Source organism: Lampetra fluviatilis, chromosome 22 (genome assembly GCF_964198595.1).
Source record: "Lampetra fluviatilis chromosome 22, kcLamFluv1.1, whole genome shotgun sequence".
Taxonomy (NCBI): Eukaryota; Metazoa; Chordata; class Hyperoartia; order Petromyzontiformes; family Petromyzontidae; genus Lampetra; species Lampetra fluviatilis.
This window is the reverse complement of record NC_136296.1, coordinates 11,670,133-11,690,588: the sequence shown is the minus strand read 5'-3', so window position 1 is coordinate 11,690,588 and position 20,456 is coordinate 11,670,133. Positions and strand designations below refer to the sequence as shown.

Genomic DNA, 20,456 nt, shown 5'->3' with positions numbered 1-20,456 from the left:
TCCGAGAAGGAAGCTCATTTGTTCCGTCAGGTTCAAAGTGGTTTGTGTTGATGCCGTTGAGACCGGGACGAGCCGACCAGGTGCCATGATCTACCATGATGAGCCACGCACAACCTACGAACTTTGACCCACGTAAACAAAAACACGGCCCGAGTGAAAATAAATATTCACGCCACTGCCACCAGAGGGCAGTCGCGACAAGGTCCTCCCCTTCCGTCTTCCGGTGTTTGCCATCGATGGCCAATATCCGAGTCACTCGACCAGATTGATGGTTTCCTACTCGAGGCTTCTAACCCAAACCTTCTGGCCGCCGTAACGGAGAGTCCTCAACAACGTGCCAAGCCGCACTGCTGGGGCGGAGACGCAGTCACGTGCAGCGCACGTGGCGCACAAGCCGAGAAGCTACCAACAATTACCCAAGCTCTGTGGTCCTCTCTATATTAAGATGTTTTCAGACAATTCGGGAAAAAAAACCCACAGGTGCGAAAGGGGCCAACGCTATCCCATACCAAAGAGACAGATGTTAGGAGTCCACATTTGCTGTACTGCCTTCTGACGAGCCAGGGTATGGCACCTCGATGCCCACGGGAAGGGAGTTTCGCAACGTTTCTGTGATCCACCAACCCTCGCTGCCTCCACGGTGCTGGTTTGCAGGTGTAATTCACAGCAGCAACAACAAAAATAATCGCCGTGCCGGCGTGCTGGAACATAATTTAGGGAAGTTAAAACCAAAAACGATCCAGGGATCTACCCTGCACCCGATGATACAAGTCCACATGTGTGGGCGCAGGGTAGAGCCCTGCATCGTTTTGGATTGACCAAGGTCAACTAGGAATGCACCCGATGAGATCGATGAGATCGGGCACATTTCCGAGTCGATTTGCTCATCCGCTTTGATGGGCGACTTCCACGCATTAGACAAGTAGGCCACAGGCTGCTGTGGAGCCACGCGGTGGTCAACAGGAGCCTGTGGCAGCAAATCCACCGCTGCACAGCGATGCCGCGCTCCCACTGCCCACAGCACGGGGGGAGAGGGCCCGCCATTAAGCGGTGGCCTAGACAAACAACAGGGCTGCGCGTGGCCGTGATTTCGTTGTAAATCTCGAACGGCGCGAGCGACCTTGCTATTCGTGCGCAACATCTTTTTTTTGTCGCCACTAGGTGGCGGACATGACCAACGATGGGGGCGCCCTTGCACAGCTGCACATTGGGAGAGAGGGGATGGGTTCATCTTCTTGGTTCTTTCGGTAAAGTCACGTAGAAGGGAAATAATAAAATAATATAAATAAAACATAATAAAATACAATTCTCACGATGTTTCGGCCGCAACGCAAGCAGCCGTCCTCGGGTGAAGAACAGCTCTGTCGGAAAGACAGCGTCTAAATTATTTTATTTTTATTATTTTATTATTTCCCTTCTACGTGACTTTACCGAAAGAACCAAGAAGACGAATCCCTGCAGTCACGAAAGCTTTAAATCGAAAAAGGGGATGGGTTATTCTTATTGTTTGGGGCCAACATGTGTGTGTGTGTATATATTCAAACCCCCCCGTGGCTCCACAACCGTCTCGCACCTGTCGGTGAGGAAGGCGCAGATGAGGCTGCGCGCCTCCTTGGAGACGCTGGCGTCGTCCGGGAAGCAGAGCGAGTTGCGGTGATCCATGATCTTGCTGTACGTCCCCACGAGCGACTCCGCGTAGAACGGGGTGTCGCCTGCGTGTGTGCGTGTGTGCACGCAAGGCAGTGGTGGCGCAGCGGTTAAGAACACTGCGCTACGAATGAGGCGACCCGAGTTCGATTCCCGCTCATGCCCAACACCGGCATCGAATATCGGAACCGGGGCTGTGCCAAGTAAATATCAACACTTGGGAGACAAAGGCGGCCAGGCATGAGAGCCAGCCACACAACTCCCTCGTGTGCCGTGCTGACCCTCACAGCTGCTTGCTAACACAGCACTTGGCCAAGACAGCCTGTGTAGGCTACACAGGGGACCTTTGACTTTGTGTGCGTGTATGTCAGCAACTTGGTGGGCGGTAACCAGCAATTCTGAGATTTTGGGGCCTATCCCTGGGGCCGATTCACTCCCTGGTCTAAGAGGGGGGGGGGGGTTATAATGGCCACGTGCAGCGAGCCAGTACTGCTAAGATCCTGGGTCCAAGCCCTGGGGCTGTGCATGTCTCTTTCACTATCTCTGGGGGCTCGTGAAGACCGTGTCAAACAAACTGCACAGCAGTGGAAGAGCGTCTGGAACGTTCCTTACGATATCAGGAAGCAACTGGAGCTATGGACTTTCAAATATAGGTTGAAAACGTATTTCTTTAGAGCTGATTTTCGTGTTTAGTTTGTTGTCCTTCCTCCGCACCTCCGATTAGTGCGGTTGGCTCCGTACGGTGTGAAAGAAGTTCAACATACATACACACATACACATCTTGGTAACGAATGTGTGTCACTGAACGTGTTACTGAACGTGTTGGTGGTATCGGTTCAGCTACGCCAACAACACTCCCCTAGAGCTCATGTCTAAGAGGGCCAACCTCGGTGATTGGCTCGTGTCACATGTGACGTGGGGCAGTCTTGCGACACGGGGTGGTCATGTGTACGGTGCGGTGCGGTAGCGTGACGTGGGGGGGGGGGAAGGGGGGCGCGATCACATGACCCGAGTCGGTGGACGACGTGGCTCAGAGATGGATCGCGCGACCCGGGGTCGCGGCTCGTCGTAGCAAAACAGGACCACAGAAGGACCACAGAAGGACCACAGAGCCTCGGGCAGTTTGTTTCGGCGCCTATTCTGGCCGCGTTTCCCACTGCCTCTGGACGCGAGTCCCGTGGGGGGGGAAGGGGGGGGGCGGGGGGGGCGGGGGGGGAAGGTCGCTCGGCCGCCGTCGCGTGCGGCTCACCGACGAGCATCTCGAAGAGGAAGACGCCCACGGACCACCAGTCGCACTCGCGGCCGTAGTAGCCGTCCCCGCCCTGCGACTTGAGAACCTCGGGGGAGATGTAGTCCGGCGTGCCCACCGCCGTGTTAGAGCGCACCATGCCCTCCTGCGCAGACAAAGGTGCCCCCCCCCCCACGGAACCTTTAACGGGGGGCGTTGGGGCGAGTGCCGTCACAGCGAGTGGCGCGGCACCCGTGAAGGCCGGCGCGGCACACGAGGGGGTGGGGGCGGCCAGCGTCACGCGTCCGGCCGCCTCCGTTGTCTCCCCAGTGGCGATGTCGACGCGCCACACCAGGTCCTCTTTGAAGGCCGAGTCGACCGCGTGCACGTTTAGATGCGCGAGTGCGTTGACGCACGGGTACGTGTACTTATACACGGGCACGCGCAGAGGTACACACGAACAAATATACACCCGCACACTTACACATACACGCATGCACATTTGTAACAAAGCCAAAGATGCCCCAATAGCCTGACCAGGCAAGTGCTGTTCGCATGGGACATTTGTTTTCGTGCCAATTTCTATTTGTTGCACCGCTGTACTTTATTCGATTCGCTTTGCTTTTGTCATTTCGAGTGACGCAGGCCACTCTTGCGAACGAGACTCGTCCTGCCCTCCCGCTGAGTTTCTCACCCTTGGTCACACGTGAAGCAACAAACCTGATCACCACTTGGGGAGACAAAGGTGGCCAGGAGAGCCGGCGAAGGCCAAGTGGGAGGTGAGGGTGGGGGTGGGCAGTTAAGCGGGTCACTCACGGCATCCATCTTCATGCAGGTGCCGAAGTCGGCGAGCTTGAGGTGGCCGAGCTTGTCCAGCAGCATGTTGTCCGGCTTGATGTCCCTGCACCGAAGACACACGTCCCCCCGCACAAAGAGGTCCACTGCATAGCCTTGAACGGACACCGTTGGGGCATTTGCTGTCAGCGTGCACCCGTTAACCCTTTCCCGTCCCTATGACGTCCGTAAATTTGCAGGCTGGGTGGTGTCCCGTTCGCCCCCGAATCTCAGAACGTGCAAGCGGTCAAGGGTTAATTGTATTTAGAGAGGCGTAGCGGCGCCGTTGTTTTTAAAGACGTTGTACTCACCCCGGAGAACTGTAGCGACACGACCGCACCCTACGATAGCTGGCGCCGAACTGTGCCACACGCATCACTCACTCACTCCCTCCAAGCTTCAGCGGTCGCAAAGTCACGAACGCCGTCAACGAAATTCAAAGACACGTTTTTGTTTTTTTGACGACTGGCCGCGCCGCCGTCACTCCGCTGTTACTTCTACAGGGAACGGAGGGCCTACACAATATGAGGGCCTAAGGCCTCATTGGCCTACGGGTCAATCCGGCCCTGGTGGCACCACGGCCGTGGCGGGCGCCCACCGGTGGATGAAGCCCATGGAGTGGATGGCGTCGAGGGCCAGCACCACCTCGGCCGTGTAGAAGCGTGCCCACTTCTCGGGGACGTCGTAGTTGCTCATGAGGCTGACGAGGTCGCCCCCCGGCATGTACTCCATCACCATGTAGAGGTAGCGCTCGTCCTGGAACGCCGAGAACAGCTGGGCAGAGAGCGTGGGGGGGAGAGGGGGTGGGCTCCATTGTGAGATGCAATTTTCGTGAACGACGCGATGTAAAATTCATCATCACGATCCATGGGCAGATAGCCCCGTAGGTGTCCACTGCACATTTCACTGTTACTCCCCCCGCACTTCCGGTATTCTTAAATATTCTTTCTTCCCACGACGACAGTTTCCTGGTATGTTGTGCCTTAGAGGTGCCACCCCTAGCGGCGAGCGACGCTACCTGTGACCGGGAGTCGAACCCAGGGGAGCCGGCATCGTACCGCGGCGTGCCTAACCGCTGCACCACCCACCACTCACGGCGATCATCACCACGATCACCGGCGGCCATGCGGTGGCGGCACGAGACGGGAGTCGAACCTGGATGATCCAGGAGCTGTTGGCGAAGGCCATGATGTCCCTCTCCTCCCAGAAGAAGGCCGAGTCGGAGCGCTTGAGCATCTCGCCCTTGTTAAGCCGCTTCATTGCGTGGACGCGCCGCGTCTGCTTGTGCCGCACCTGCGTCGCGCCAAGGGGCACCGGGATATGAGGCACCGACACATCATCGTGATCGTCATCATCGTTATAATAATGAGGCACGTCACATCATCACGATCATCGTCACGATCATCATCATAACGAGGCATGTTACATTATCACGATCATCGTCATAATGAGGCACGTCACATCATCGTGCTCAGGGGTCGCCAACCTGCGGCTCCGGAGCCTAAACGGGGCTCTTTAAGGACTGATTTGTGACGTTATTTATTATTTATTAAGGAGCCACCGTTTCGTATTTCACATGCAATGCGGCTCTTGAAATATTGAGGTTTTTTTACGGAATTCGAAAAAAATCTCTTCTTCTTATTCCGGTTTCTGACCCATGATCATCATCATCATCGTCATCGAAATAATCAAGGTAAAGAATCCACAAATTTGCATCAAAGAGCGACTTTGGATGGCACAGCGACCAAACTCACCAGCTGCACCACACCGAAGGCTCCTCTGCCGATCACCTTGAGGAGCTCGAAGTCGTGGACGTTCATGCGCAGGTCGTGCACCTTGCCCACCGCCTTCTCATCTGTGCGGTGACACGCGCCGGCGGTGTGCCGTTGGCCAAGGCGCACGCTTCAACTCGATTTCGCTCAACCAAGGTGAAGGTCGACCAGACACCGAACCGCTTCATTTCACCAACCGCGTGTGGACAGTGACTCGCTCGCTCACGCACACTTACGCTTGCTCGTTCACTCACTCACTCGCTCACCCGCTCGCATGCTCACTCGCCCGCTCGTCCGCCGACCCGCTCACCACACAGCAGCTCACAACGCTTATAGTTCAGCTTCTTCCCTCACACTGCTCCATCTTGGAATTCCCCCTCCTCCTCCTCCCATCATCATCATCATCTTCACCGTCTGTTTTCCCCAAGCTCTTACAATAACATGAATAACCTTGCACAATGCAAGAAATGTGTTAATGCCCATCCATGACAACCTTTATTGCGCTGTCAACCCGCGATTAATAATGCAGGAGGCAGCAGCGGAGGATTACCCTCACGCACTTCGAGTCTTCTCCGTGGCATTTGAATAGCGACAGACCGCGAGCGTGCACGTGTGTGTGTGTGTTTACGGAGCGGTAGTGTTGCAGTGGGCGCGCTGCGCTATAAATGTGGCAACCCGAGTGCGATTCCGATACACGGCTAACATCGGTGGTGAGTGAAATCCGAACCAGTCCTGTGCCACAGCGCTGTCCAGCACGGACAACATCGTGCGGGGAGGGAGGCCTTCACCCAGCTGCTAATTGACAAATGGCTGTAACAAAAAGAAAGCATTTGAGATGTGTAGAAATCACATATATACCTTGAGTGCACATTTAAGAGTGGATTATGGGTCCCGATTTTGCTCGTACGCAACAACGAGTGGGCGACACTTCACCGGCAGTGTTGCACAAGGAGACATAATGAAGACAACTCGACGATTCACCACTAACGACGCCCCGAAGGACAACGCATGCGATGGGCGACGTTCAGGGCAACAGGCCCCATGGGTCACGCGGATCAGTGTCTCGGACTCCTTACTTCAACTATAAACTAAAACAATATTTAATTTGACCAAGTAAGGCCCCCCGAGCTGCGTAGCTCTCTTTCAGAAGCGACCCTGGCCACAAATGATAGCTCAACGAAGTGGCTTATCAGGTGGAAATGTATAGCAGCCAAATACTTTAAATGAATATTTCTGACTGTGGAGGGAAATACCGGAGGACGACAGAGGAAAATCCACGCGACCACGGAGAGAGAGACACGCAAACTCCAAATATACTGGTGTCAGGGTCGGGATCGAACCCGCGACCTCCTGTATACCAGGCGAGGTAGTTAACACCTCCTAGCCACCGTGACACCCTGGAATGTCTCCTCTCAGACTTTGTCAGAATCAGAACGATTATTTATCCTGGAGGAATCTTTTTCACAGATGTCCACCAGTAGGGGTGGCTCAGCAAGTTACAACGACGAATAAATAAATATGAGAGCAAGATGGAGAAAAGGTAAGCAAGTCACTCAAAATAAATAAAGACATTTAAATTAAACATAGTAGTGCAAGGCAGCGAAACAACAATAACAACAACAGTCCAAGACAACAACAAAAACAATCCTAGACCACACCAAGACAACAACAACAACTCCCGGACCACACAAAGACAAAAAGTCATTAACCACACCAAAACAACAACAACAACAACAATAAACCCAGACCACACCAAGACAACAACAAACAGTCCCTCAATTACATTAACACTGAACTATCGAAAAGGTACGCGGCTAACGTTCAAAGTTACAAATCACATTTGCAAAATGTGTCCGTATCCGGCAACAATCTTCTGCCTCAGGATATTTGGTTTTGAAGGCAGACCTGACGATGTCAAGGGAGGAAACGGGGTTGTCCCAGAGCATCGGTGCCGCAACGGCCAAGTCTGTTTGCTCCCTCGCTTAGCAGCGGTGTTACTGCCCAGTGATTGTAATTCTTCATCTTGCCGCTCTTGTTCATACGTCTCGAGTGGCATTCATTACGAATCTGCCACCTCGCCGGGACCTCCCGGGATGCAAGACGGAATCTCAAGGGCCGCTCCCCGCCGATGAAGAGCAACGTCAATTATTCAAGCAGCGGTGTGTCGGTGGGGGGGGGGGGCTCGTCACATACACGACAACGCTAACATCTCCCCCCCCCCCCACCAAGTGATTTCCAACAGCACTCGGGTCAAGTGTCAAGTCGATGTTGTCACGTGGCCAGCTGACGACAACTCCGGGGGGACCAGGATGAGTCTCGTTTTGTGTGCGAGAGTGACTGACGTGGGTCGCAATAAAAGCGATGACAAAACAAATAAATAATAATAAGAAGAACAACAATGAAGGGTACACCAACATTTTGCGATTATAAACCGGAGGGGAAACCACCGCGTCCGCATGAGCTACCAAGGCTACTGCACAGACATGAATCTACGCAAACTAAAGTCGGCCCGGGCAGACGATCGCATTGTCGAATTCGCAGCGGCACACGCACACACACACGCAGCTCAAGTATTCTACGTGCACATGTGATCACATTACCCGTAATGCGCCCGAAATCATCGGATCTCGGAAGCTAAGCTGGGTTGAGCCTGGACAGCGCTGGGATTTGTGGCACCACCGTGTTGCAGGCTACGTTGTCGCCAGAGGGCAGTCCAGCAACGTCCATTGTTGTACTGCATTTCTACGCTCCAACAATGATGCTCCCCGCCTTTCACCAAACCGGCACGGACCAACGTGGTGAAGTACGATCAAATAGCCCCTCACAACCCCACGCGGCGCGGCGAGGCCCTCATCCAACAGTAGATTGTCAAAAGGGCTGCACGCATGCGGTCATATCCCAGGCACGGTACTGCGGCAGCAGTCATCGCACGTTGGCCAGAGTGGACAACGGCCAGCGGAGGACTTTCAGTGTAACCTCGTGAGGGACTGGGTTCAACGCCGGACTGAGCCATGGCCCATCCACTGCTGGATGAAGGCCAGCGACGAGATGTGGCCCAACGACCCTTACAACCGAACAGGGCGCTGCCGCGTGGGGGAGCCCTTCGCCCAACGGCGGAACGGCAAAAGGGGGCTGTCAATTCAACAATGTATTCATCATTTATTTACTCGCGTGGGTTATCATTTAATATTCCGAGCGCGTCAATAAACACGTGACGCGCGTCAGCCTGGATGCGTCGGTGTATAAGGAAATGTTGCCGGGTCTTGGGGGAGGGGGGGGGAGCGGGGGGGGTGGCACCACGACGACGCGGCGACGGGAAGTGTCGTTGAGTTTTACTGCTGACGCTGCGCACGCGACATCAGCTTGTAACACGGCGCCACCGCACGATACTCGCACGCCCGCCCTGGCAGTACTCGCCCGCACAAGAAGAGAACGACTCCCAGCTCCGAGGAGCCACAGACGAGGAGCTGGAAAGGAAGGAGGGCAGACGCAAAGCAGCGAGCCGGTGACAAATTCTCCCCCGCCAAGCTCTGCCGTCCTCTATACATCAAGGTGTTACTGGCCAATTCGTGAGCGATTACTACAAGCCGGAGGAAACCGGAGAAAACTCACACGTGCGAGGGGACCAAAGCTATCCCACGCAGAAGACACGGATGACACGAGTCCACAATTGCTGTACTGTCTTCTCCCGGCGAGCGAGGGTACGGGCTTCCTCCTCGACGCCCACGGGAAGGGAGTTTCGCAACATCCGTGTGTGGTCCACCAACCCTCGCCGCTGCCTCCACGGTGCTGGATTACGGGCAGCCACGTGCAGCAGCAGCAGCAGCGCAGCCACCGCCGCCCGGACTCATTCGAGAAGATGTCACGTTAGAAGTAGGGGGCTCGGTGGGTTCGTGACGGCAACGTCGGAGGCAACGAGCCAGCACCGACAACAACGAGCACAGGGTCTGTTGGTTATCAACCATCAGAATCAGCCACGGTCATTCCGCTGCTGGATGAAGGCCTTCCCAAGCCGTGAGCGGTCAAGTTCTGGAGCGCCGGCATCCCGAGACTTACATCTGTTGAGGAAGCTTTCGATGTTCTTGTTCTTGCGCAACGCCGGGAAGTCCAGGTCCTGCACCAACGCCTCAAAGCCGTCCTGCGAGAGAGACAGGAAACGTATCACTGTTAATCGTCATTAAAAAAATATCACAATTATTCACCACTAACAGACGTGATCTGTCCACCGCTGGACGAAGGCTTCCCCAATCCGGCACCACCTCTCACGGTCTCACGACAAGAGCATCCGCCCAGCGCCCGCTCACGGAGCCGGTTTTTCGCGGTTCCGTCTCCGCGGCGAGCGTGATCCAGGCCGTGGTTTCGCCCTCGTCTTGGTCTCTGGCCATGAGATCGTTCTTGTGACGAGTTCCTGTCAATGCCCACTCACTCTCATTGTGACGAGTCCCTGTCAATGCCCACTCACTCTCCTCAGCGCTCCTCTTCGTGTCTCCCGGTGTACATTCCAAGTGTGCGTCTCTCCGACGCTTCTTTGCGCACTCTGCCCTCTGCGCGGCATCGCGTGGAAATGGATCGTGTAGGAGTACACAACTCTGTGGGTCTGTACGCAAATCTATGGACCATGTAGGAGTACGCAAGTGTGTGGATCTCTATGCAAGGGCATCATTTGTTGCCAGGTCGCCTCTGGAAAATAAGTTCATAACCTCAGTGGGGGAGCCTTTACCTGCTAAGATAAAAAAAAAATTGTTTAATTGGTATATTTTTAAGCGACTCGTGTTTGCGTACTGTTTGTTGTTGTAGCGGTCTGGCCTGCCCCGACCGCACATCTGTGAAAAAGAGCTTCATAGCTCATCGGATTTCTCCAGTCACAAGTACGGAGATTCCGATGTGACCCAGAGAAGAGGCGCGGCGGAATGGAAGCACGTGGGAGGCAGAAACTCCTCCGAGCTGCTGACGCACCAAAGCGTCAACGCACCAAAGCGTCAACGCGTCAACGCGTCAACGCGTCAACGCGTCAACGCGTCAACGCGTCAACGCACCGACGCGTGACTCTCGGCTCAGAAAGAGAGAGGCGGCAAATATTTGTGGACGCTCCTTTCCCACGGGCACAACGAACGCCGGCCCGCAGCGGTAAAGAACTTCGTGTTGCGCTTCTGTCGCCGTCTGGAACGCACTTCCTTCCGATATTAGGAAACCACTGGAGCTATGCACTTTTACATCTAGATTTGAAAACCCATTTCTTCAAAACGGCTTTTTGCGTTGAGCACGGTTGTTTACGTGCGGTGCGGAAGAAGCTCGACACACACGTACAGTGCCGAGTGCGAGCGTTCGGTCAATAAAGTAAGCGGCCAGTGAAGGCGCGCTCCTGTAACGGCGCATCCTGGATGCGAGGGGGGCAGGATGCGCGAGCCGCCGCGTCATCGCTTCCTCTTGGCCAAGGGAGAGGCGCGCGGGCGAGCGCTGAGCAAGGCAGATAAACACGGGCGCCCCGAAAACACAGAACGCGGGCGACGCGTGAACGCTGGCGGGCGGGCGGGCCGGGCGGGCGTCTCGTTCAGCCGCTGGGGAGATGGAGTGGCACAAGCGGATGAGAATTCCTGGGGTCCGTTACGAAAGCGAACCTCTGGCCCGGGGAAGGGGGGCAGCGTGCCCTCGATAGCACGCGGGGCGGTGGTGGTGGAGGAGAGAGGGAACGTGTCCCGCAAACTGCCGAGTGCGGGGTTATGGGTGGAAAGATCCCAAAAGTTGGAGATTTTAACAATTCGGAAATTGCATCCCGGAAGCTCGATGATGATGATAACAAAAGTGGGGCTTATGATGATAACCAGATATGACCAATAAAAAGACTGGATTATTTAGTCAATTACGGGAATAACAATGATACTAAAATACTGGCAATGAAGTCGGTGTTGGTTTAATCACTGCCGATGATGAATACAATGACGGCAAGACATATGGACTTGTAGTCTACTTATTGCAAGCCAAGTGCTCATTCTTGCACAAACAAACACACAAAGATCAAAAATCCCCCATATAGCCTTAACAGACTGTAGGGGCAAATGCTGCTAGCGAGCACCTATGAAGGCCAGCACGGCACACGAGGGGGTGGGTGGCCAACACCACGCCCGGCCGCCTTTGTCTCCCCAGTGGCGATGTTTACACATCGCACCAGATACTCATTTGAAGCTGAGTCGACCTAGGGAAGGCCCAGGACCGGTTCAGATAATCGTCACCGGTGTTGGCCGTGAGCGGGAATCGAACCCAGGTCGCCAAGTTGGTAGCGCAGCGCGCTAACCGCTACACCACCGCTCCCCACAAACACACACACACAGACATGCAGACAAACAGACACACATATACAGACAGACAGACACACAGACAAACATACATACAAACAAACACATACACAACTCCCCTCTCCTCCTCCTCCTCTATCCTCTCCTCTTCCCTCCCCCTCTCTCCTCTGACCCTCCCCATCCCATCTCTACCCACAGGTCCAGTGGCCCGGCCCCGACGAGAGAAGCTCAACCACAAGGCCCCCCCCACTCCCTTCCCCCCACTCCCTTCACCCCCCCCCCCAAATCCTTCCCCCCACTACCTTCACCCCCCCCCCACTCCTTCCCCCCCCCACTCCCTTCCCCCCACTCCCTTCACCCCCCCACTCCTTCCCCCCCCCACTCCTTCCCCCCCCCCACTCCTTTCCCCCCCCCACTCCTTTCACCCCCCAACTCCTTTCACCCCCCCCCGCCCCGGTGACTGACGTCAGAAACCGAGTCCCGCCGACCAAAAGCCCAGAGGCAGCTCCATGTTTGGCGTTGATGGTCGAGGGGCGTTGGGGACACGAGCCAGGGCTGGGGGAGCGAGGGGGGGGTCTCAGACGGTGGCGAGCAAGCGACGGCATCGTTCGTTCGTTCTTTCATTATTGTTGTTGTTGTTGTTAAATTTCGATTTAAAGCTTTCGTGGCTGCAGGGATTCATCTTCTTGGTTCTTTCGGTAAAGTCACGTAGAAGGGAAGTAATAAAATAATAAAAATAAAACATTTCTTTTATTATGTTTTATTTTATTATTTCCCTTCTACGTGACTTTACCGAAAGAACCAAGAAGTGAATGTTGTTGTTGTTGCAATAACTGTGTTCCGGACCCAGCGAAGCACAGTTTTAAGACACCCGAACCGGTGCTACGCCTCCCCCAACCCCTTCACCAATCCCCACTGACCAGCGTGGTGAAGTATGGTCAAACAACCCCCTGTGACAAATCGGACGTGGGGAGGCCTCCATCCAGCAGTGAGACTGTACATTCAGCGCGTGATGATTCCAAACAAAGCGTCCCTCTTCTGTACAAGTCGATGTTGAGTCAAACGGACGGGGAAGACTTTTATGAACAGACGAGAAATTTTGTTCAAATAAGCACAGCGAACACAGAGCGCAGACCCGCAGACTCACACAGAGAGCCACAGGCTCAGAGAGACCCGCAGACTCACACAGAGAGCCACAGGCTCAGAGAGACCCACAGACTCACACAGAGAGCCACAGGCTCAGAGAGACCCGCAGACTCACACAGAGAGCCACAGGCTCAGAGAGACCCGCAGACTCACACAGAGAGCCACAGGCTCAGAGAGACCCGCAGACTCACACAGAGAGCCACAGGCTCAGAGAGACCCACAGACTCACACAGAGAGCCACAGGCTCAGAGAGACCCACAGACTCACAGAGAGCCACAGGCTCAGAGAGACCCGCAGACTCACACAGAGAGCCACAGGCTCAGAGAGACCCACAGACTCACACAGAGAGCCACAGGCTCAGAGAGACCCGCAGACTCACACAGAGAGCCACAGGCTCAGAGAGACCCGCAGACTCACAGAGAGCCACAGGCTCAGAGAGACCCACAGACTCACACAGAGAGCCACAGGCTCAGAGAGACCCACAGACTCACACAAAGACCCACAGGCTCAGAGAGACCCACAGACTCACACAGAGAGCCACATGTTCAGAGAGACCCACAGGCTCATGGAGAGACCCACAGACTCAGATAGACCCACAGGCTCATGGTGAGACCCACAGACTCAGAGAGACCCACAGACTCACAGAAAGACACAGGCTCATGTAGAGACCCACAGACTCACACAGAGACCCACAGACTCACAGAGAGTCCCACAGACTCACACAAAGACCCACATCCTTACAAAGAGACCCAATAGCCTTACAAAGACAACCATAGCCTTACAAAGAGGCGGGGAGTGGCTGGACGGCTCAGAGGTCATCATCCTGCGGTGAGATCCTAGGTTTAAATTCAGGTCACCAACGAATGTAACAAAAAAAAATTAGCTCTGCACTTAATTCAGCCAAATACCAGCTCGGAGCTTTAAAAATAAAAGTTTGACGGTCGCGCGACGAACATTGCTCTTTGAAGCAGGGCGCTTGGCAGAGTGCCGCCCTTGACTCTGTGGACCAAAGGTCGCTGAGAGAGACCTCAGGGGTAGGTCTGCGATACCCTCGTCCGTGGGTTGCTCTCCGAACACGAAGGGTCGCGACATTTCCGAAAGGATTCTTCGTCTCGTGCCCACGTGACCGCTGACGGCGCAATCGCGATTAACATTGCGGAGCGGGACAGAAAAATGCACTAAAATGACTGCAAGACCTCACCGACCCTACACGGACAGCAAATTCCGAGAGTCACGTGACCACGCGCAATGGCATGATCGACAACAGAAACGAGGATGCAGTCTTTGAACCAGAAAACACCTTCCAAACGCCGACTGGTCGGTCACGCGGCCCACGTACCCGACGGAAGAGTCAGACATTCATACACAAGTCCTGGAACGCATGTACGTGTGCTGAACTTCTTTCGCAGGGTACGTAGCCAGCCGTGCGAGTCGAAGGTGCGGGGGAAGAACAACGCCTCCGGTCAATCATCCATGAAAGCCACTACTCGGAGAATTAAGAGATCCCTTTATCGGGAGCGTGCTGCTCCATTGGTGATGCTTGGCGAATTCCATTGACGTTTATCTTCACGGGGAAGACAACGGGAAAACGCGGGGGAAATCTCCCACGGCATACGAGGGGGCGAACGCGCACGACACAGGAGCCGGCGTCTTGCGTCACGAGCGTGAGAATCGATTCCAGTCGATGAATCGACGGCGGCACTCCCAGCCGTGTGTTCAAGTTTCAAGTAGATTTTTCATTTTTTTTAGCCGGGTGAGAGCTCGTTTTCATGAGCGAGCCCTGAGAAATCCGATGAGCTATGAAGCTCTTTTTCACAGGTGTCCAGTAGGGACCCTCACGTGGTGTACAACTCGACTGAACGTTCCGCGGGGAGGTGGGGGGGGTAGTGGAAATTTAGGGTTTCGTTTTTTTCCCTTTCAAGTATTGGTGATAATCGTTGGCAAGAACCGAGAGTTCCCCTTCGGTAAATATTTCATGACACCCCGTAAGCCGGTGGAGCAACAGGAAGCAGTTTTAATCCTTCGCAGGTTTTTTTTTCTTCTGCTCCTGCAAAAAGATTATCAGGGAACCCAAAAGCGCCCCGCCGTTTGTTTTTTTAAGACACCGAAAAGCTATTTTGGGTTTGGGGATGAAGCAGCAATGAATTATTAAATATCTTGGCCGCGATAGCATGCGGAGGGCTAAACTATTCCCGAAACCGGCCGCTGCGAGATTTACGCGACAAAAAACAAGGAATTTAAAAAGCAAACCGAGAGCTGTGAAAAATCTTTTGGGGAATTTGTGTTTTTTTTCTCTCTCTCTCTGCTGTTTTCATTTCAGAAGAATGTTCGCGTCGGGTCGACTCCCCCCACCCCCCCACACCTCAAAGGCAGCGAGCGCTGCCTACGTAGCCAACCATGAGTCTACGGGTCTCTGTGCGGGCATACGGGTCGACGCGAGTCTATGGGTCTCTGCGTGAGCCTACGTATGCGTGCATGTTGAACTTCTTTCACACCGTAAGAAGCCAACCATGCTAATCGGAGGTGCGCGTGAAAGACAAACAAACTAACCGCAAAAATCAGTTCGAAAGAAATTCGTTTTCGATCTAGATGATTTCAAAGTGCATAGGTCCCAGCAGCTTCCTAATCTAGGAAGAGCATTCCAGAAGGACAAGGAGAGAACGCGACCACCGCCGGGAGAGCCGTCGCGGCGCCACCGCGCGGCATCGGCCGGGCATGATGCCCGACGTTTCGCACCACACGCCGGCAGCAGCTTCTTCTCCTCCTCCAGCAACCAAAGTGATCGTCGCGCAGGATTCCATTGTGCCCACTCGACGGCGTTGGCTGCGTTCACAACGCGTGGGGGAGGGGGGTGGCGATCAACACGAGGACACCGTCTCCAACCACACCAACTGTCTCCCCGTGACGCCCTCGCTTCGTGGCCTGCAGCAGCAGACCTCGACATCGGCATCGAGCTCCCGAACCGCATCGCTGCTGCCATCGTGCGCGAGAAGAGGCTAGAACTCCCATGTTAACCACCCACGTGACCACACACGTGACCACCCACGGGCTCGCGGTGTGGTGACCGCGATAATTAAGTGGGCAGCGCGGGGGAACGAGCCCCCCAATTTTTTGTTTATTAAGAAATGCAATTAAATATTTTTCTTCCACAAAATAAAAACTCCGAACTCTTGCCCATCCTCAGCGCAGCTCGCAGGAGGCAGCCCGAATCGGCGACGAGAAGCAGCAGAAGTGCCGACAGCAGACGACGGGAATCGTGGCGCTCGCCTTGGCGGACCGCGGATCCTTTTGGGGTCACTGCCGGTCCCAAGAAAAAAATCACCCAGCCTGCCCCACCCCTCCCCCCCCAGGACAAAAAGAAAACCACGGGGATCGTTGCAACACCAAATTTGTGTGCGAGGAACGAGCCTGGCAGATTTTTGGCGGAGAGGCGGAGTTGAGGCCGATTTAAAAGCCACATCTTGTGATAAACTGCCTTTTAATGGCAAAGTTTAAAAATATCTATGCTGTTAAAAAAATATATACATGCCAAATACCGCAGCTAAAAAAAGGAAGCAAATTAAGTTCAGAGCCGTGCTCTGAACGTGCGGGACGTTGTGTTTTGTTTTTCCCATCAGCGCCAAGACCGGCAACTGTTGGGAGGTTCTGCCATGGCTCCGCCTGCTGCTGCATGTTTCCCCACCGACCCTTCCCCTGTGGGCGAAAGGAGGCTGTTTAACCGCGTACTCACCGCTTGCGAGTTAACTTAAAAAAATTAGTCAAACTGGGACTGTGGTGCCAGCAACACAATGGACAACTCCTCCTAGAATCTGCAAACGCTCGCTGTGAAGGGGCTGCGTATTTTGCGGTTAATACACCCGGCAGCATTAGCCAAGGCTGCCTGTCCAATTCGAACCACGAAAATCACCGCGACAAGCTGCAAGAAACGAACGCGCTATGGCTGGGCCGTGTAACATTCATTTGTCATTGGACACAATTTGACGCCCATATTGTTGCATTTGCGAGCATTAGGAATGGGCGTTTTTACTCTCGGTGTATCGACGTGTCGTTTGTCCTTCCCCCACACCTCCGATTAGCACGGCTGGCTATGTACGGTACGAAAGAAGTTCGACAGACTTACACATGTACAACGTGCATACAAAGACAAAGATCCCCCGTATAGCCTTAGACTGTAGGGGCAAGTGCTGTTAGCGAGCACCTATGAAGGCCGGCACGGCACACGAGGGGGTGGGTGGCCAACACCACGCCCGGCCGCCTTTGTCTCCCTAGTGGCAATGCTCACACATCGCACCAGGTACTCATTTGAGGCTGAGTCGACCTAGGGGAGGCACAGGACCGGTTCAGAGAATCGAACTCGGGTCGCCAGGTTCGTAGCGCAGTGCCCTAACCGCTACACACACGTACACACGTACACACACCTCGATTCTACAGACTCCACACCAAGGCCACTGGCAGGGGCTACACCACGCCATGTTTGCCAAGCAAGGCCGCGTCTGGAACCATCACAAACTTGGCCCCACTTAAATCCCCCAACCGAGGGGCTACAGCGACGCGACGACTCGGAGTGGAAGAGCGGGCGGCCGTGACCGCGTCGCAAGATGCCGCCGCCGTGCGAACAGCACGAAGCCGTGACCCCAAGAGCGCATCGGAGCGGTTTGCACGACGGCAAACTTTTCGCACTCGGGTTGTACCGCGTGGTGTTCATCATGACAATGATTTCGACTCGCTGCGCCGCCACTGCCGCCGTCGCACGGTATTCGCTCGTCGCTCTCGTCGAGAGAGACACAGAGAGAGGACGACTGGGAGGCGCGAGGAGGCACCGCAGAGGAGTGGGAAGTCAGCAGCAGGAGCAGCCAGGCGGTGAGCCAGCAACAACAAATGCCCAAGCTCTGTGGTCCTCTATATATTAAGTCGTTTTCAGCCAAGTCATGAATGAGACGGCGACTCGGATGGCTCGGACACGTTCTCACAATGAACCAGGGACGTACAGTATTCCAAAAATTGCCCACAGATGGACACCGCCGGGCAAAAGGAGACCCGGGAGAGCCGAGACCAACGTGGCGCGAGACCGTGAAGGACGAGCTGGTGGCAGCGATCGACCTCTCTCGGGGCGAGGCTCAACATGTTGCCAAGGACAGGAAGAGGTGGAGGGAAACTCATTGCGGCCTTTATGTCCCATATAGGGGATGAAGAGGATTAACTAAATAAATGAGTGTTTGCATGTGGCAATAAATCGGAGGGAGCGGAGAAAACCCACGGGTGTGTGCGAGGGGGCAACGCTCTATCCCATACAGACGGAACACTTTCGAGGTCCAACATTTGCTGTGTTGCTTTCTGCCGGCGAACCAGGGTATGGCACCTCGAGGCCCACGGGAAGGGAGATTCACAACACGAGTGTGATCCATCAACCCCCACATCCAAAGTGCTGGACTACAGGCGTGCCCGCTACCACCTCGGCATTCTGTCTCGACGTGCTGGGGGCTGCCGCCGCAGGGACTAAATTGAACGGAAACTCTGCTGCTCTACGCAGTTCCTGAAGAGGCTGCCGGCACGTCAGAGCGAAACGTCGGACATCGTGCCGCACGGCTCAAAAACACGAGGGAGAGCCGGACTCTCTCCCCCATGGATCGCAGCAACAGGTCACGGGGTCACCAACAGAAAGTCTGAGCACACGCACAGCTCTTTTGTCAATCCACTGCTGGATGAGGGCCTCCCCCACGTCGTGCTGCTTGTCGGGTTGGCGACAGCGGAGAGGAGCTTCGAGCCTCGGAGGGAATGCCCCCCCCCCCCCTTTATTAAGATGACGATTCAAGACAAAGGCCTTGTGCCAATGCGGCACCGGTTGCCAGTATTCCATCACCGGTGCAGATCCGTCAGCGACGCCCGTAACCAGACGCAGGCAGCGCCCCGTACAAGCCGGGTGCAGGGGGGCGCCCTTTCAAAAAGGAGGACCGCATGGACAGAAATGTGAGAGTGCCACAGCAGACCTGGGGTGTAACGTGGAAAGTCCACCCGAATTATGCAACGATGTTGTGAGGCCAGCGTGGGTGGTCTGGCATTGTCGTGATGGAGGAGGTGGAGGAGGGGGGTGGGTGGTGGGGAGGGTAGGGATGGTGGAGAGGGAGGAGGAGGGCTCCTGCCATCAAACAATCCGGACACATTTACCAAAATACGGACTGGGGCATCCTTCATCACCATCAGACGCGACCTATCCCACCCCAGGACGAATGGCCTCCCAAAATCCATCGCCATCCCTCACGACATTGCGGTGGCATGCGGGGCACACGAGCCGATCCCGCTGCTCCATCTCCACAGCCGACGTGCCCTCGGCGACGTCGCCTCCTCCGGCCGCGGGCCGTGACGCGTCCCGCCCCGTCGATGAGCATGCACCTCTCTTCCGGCGCGGTGGTCCCGACGCACGAGTTGCGTGTTTTCTGCGCTGCTTTCCTTACCAGGGTCCACATTCTGTCGTCGCGCCGCGTGCGTGCGCTCTAATCCGCGCGCTCCTCTTCCGCCTCGATGCAACTCCAGAATCAAATCAGAATGTTTATTTATATTGGAGGAACCAGGCGAGCTATAAAGCTCTTTTCTCACAGATGTCCACTCAAAAACAGGCACCACGCCCCCCCCCCCCACGCTTCTGCGTGCACCTTTTTTTTGGGAAACGGAACGGGGCAGGGGGGGGGGCATAAGTGGGTGCTACGAGAGATGCTGGACTGTGAACCGCCGGAGTTGTAGGGGGGCACCTTCCCCTCCAGCGCGCCGCAGGAGGAGTTTCGCAGAGGGTCCCACTTCAATGAGAGTGCTCTTCTGCACGGGCGCAATTCTAAACAATCACTCCATTGTCATAAACAGCTCGAGGGGTCTCACAGGCGGCCATTGTGTTGAACGTGAAGAGAGCAAAGAACGTGGCGGGGGGGGGGACCACTGAATATTCACGAAGTTCCACCGCCGCCGTCGATGAGCTGCAGCTTTAGCGGTCACAGGGCGATCGACCCGCCGGCACTTATTGCAAACACTGCCGCAGCATCTTCGCACGTTCACGCGGCAACCTCGTCGTCGGGTGGTGGAGGGTCAATGGCACAACAACGAACGTCGTTATCATCGCCGTCCGTTAACCTCTACACCTTTGTCAAAGAGGTGTCAGGGCAACACGCTCGCTCGCTTGTTCACACACTCACAAACTCATCTCTCAATCCGGACTTCCTCAATGTTTGCCTTGCGACGTAATTGCTATTGAGTTCATGAAGAGAAACGCTGCACTGCACGTGTGATACTCTAAACAGGCGGGTTTAACGACACATTTATATATTTAAGCGATCTAACCCAACAAAAACCTGTATTATCGTGAAGGATGCTACTGGCCAGTTGGAGGCAGTCGTCCTCCAACATATGGACCAACGTTGGCCTCACATTCCATCTTTACGGTGTCTCTACTAAGAGCAACTTGTTGCAGAGGACGTCCACGCACAAGCGGTATCGGTCGCGTGCAACTCCGCCGCACACGAGCCACTCCGCTCGCCACTTCGGTCCGTC

General features: G+C 55.0%; 1 protein-coding gene across 5 annotated transcripts in view; it reads right to left on the bottom strand.

Annotated features, from left to right (window-relative positions):
* LOC144938548 (rho-associated protein kinase 2-like) overlaps positions 1–20,456 on the bottom strand; it is a 61,579-nt gene that overhangs the window by 30,952 nt on the left and 10,171 nt on the right. For 4 of the 5 annotated variants that reach the window (XM_078866471.1, XM_078866473.1, XM_078866474.1 and 1 more), the window contains exons 2-8: positions 9,538–9,619; positions 5,464–5,564; positions 4,865–5,002; positions 4,308–4,483; positions 3,692–3,776; positions 2,897–3,041; positions 1,574–1,712 (exon numbers count right to left, since the gene is read on the bottom strand). In XM_078866471.1, coding sequence (XP_078722597.1) covers positions 1,574–1,712; positions 2,897–3,041; positions 3,692–3,776; positions 4,308–4,483; positions 4,865–5,002; positions 5,464–5,564; positions 9,538–9,619 — 866 coding nt within the window. Of the gene's footprint in view, positions 1–1,573; positions 1,713–2,896; positions 3,042–3,691; positions 3,777–4,307; positions 4,484–4,864; positions 5,003–5,463; positions 5,565–9,093; positions 9,156–9,537; positions 9,620–20,456 lie in introns of those variants that run through there. The other variant, XM_078866472.1, reaches the window with a different exon arrangement.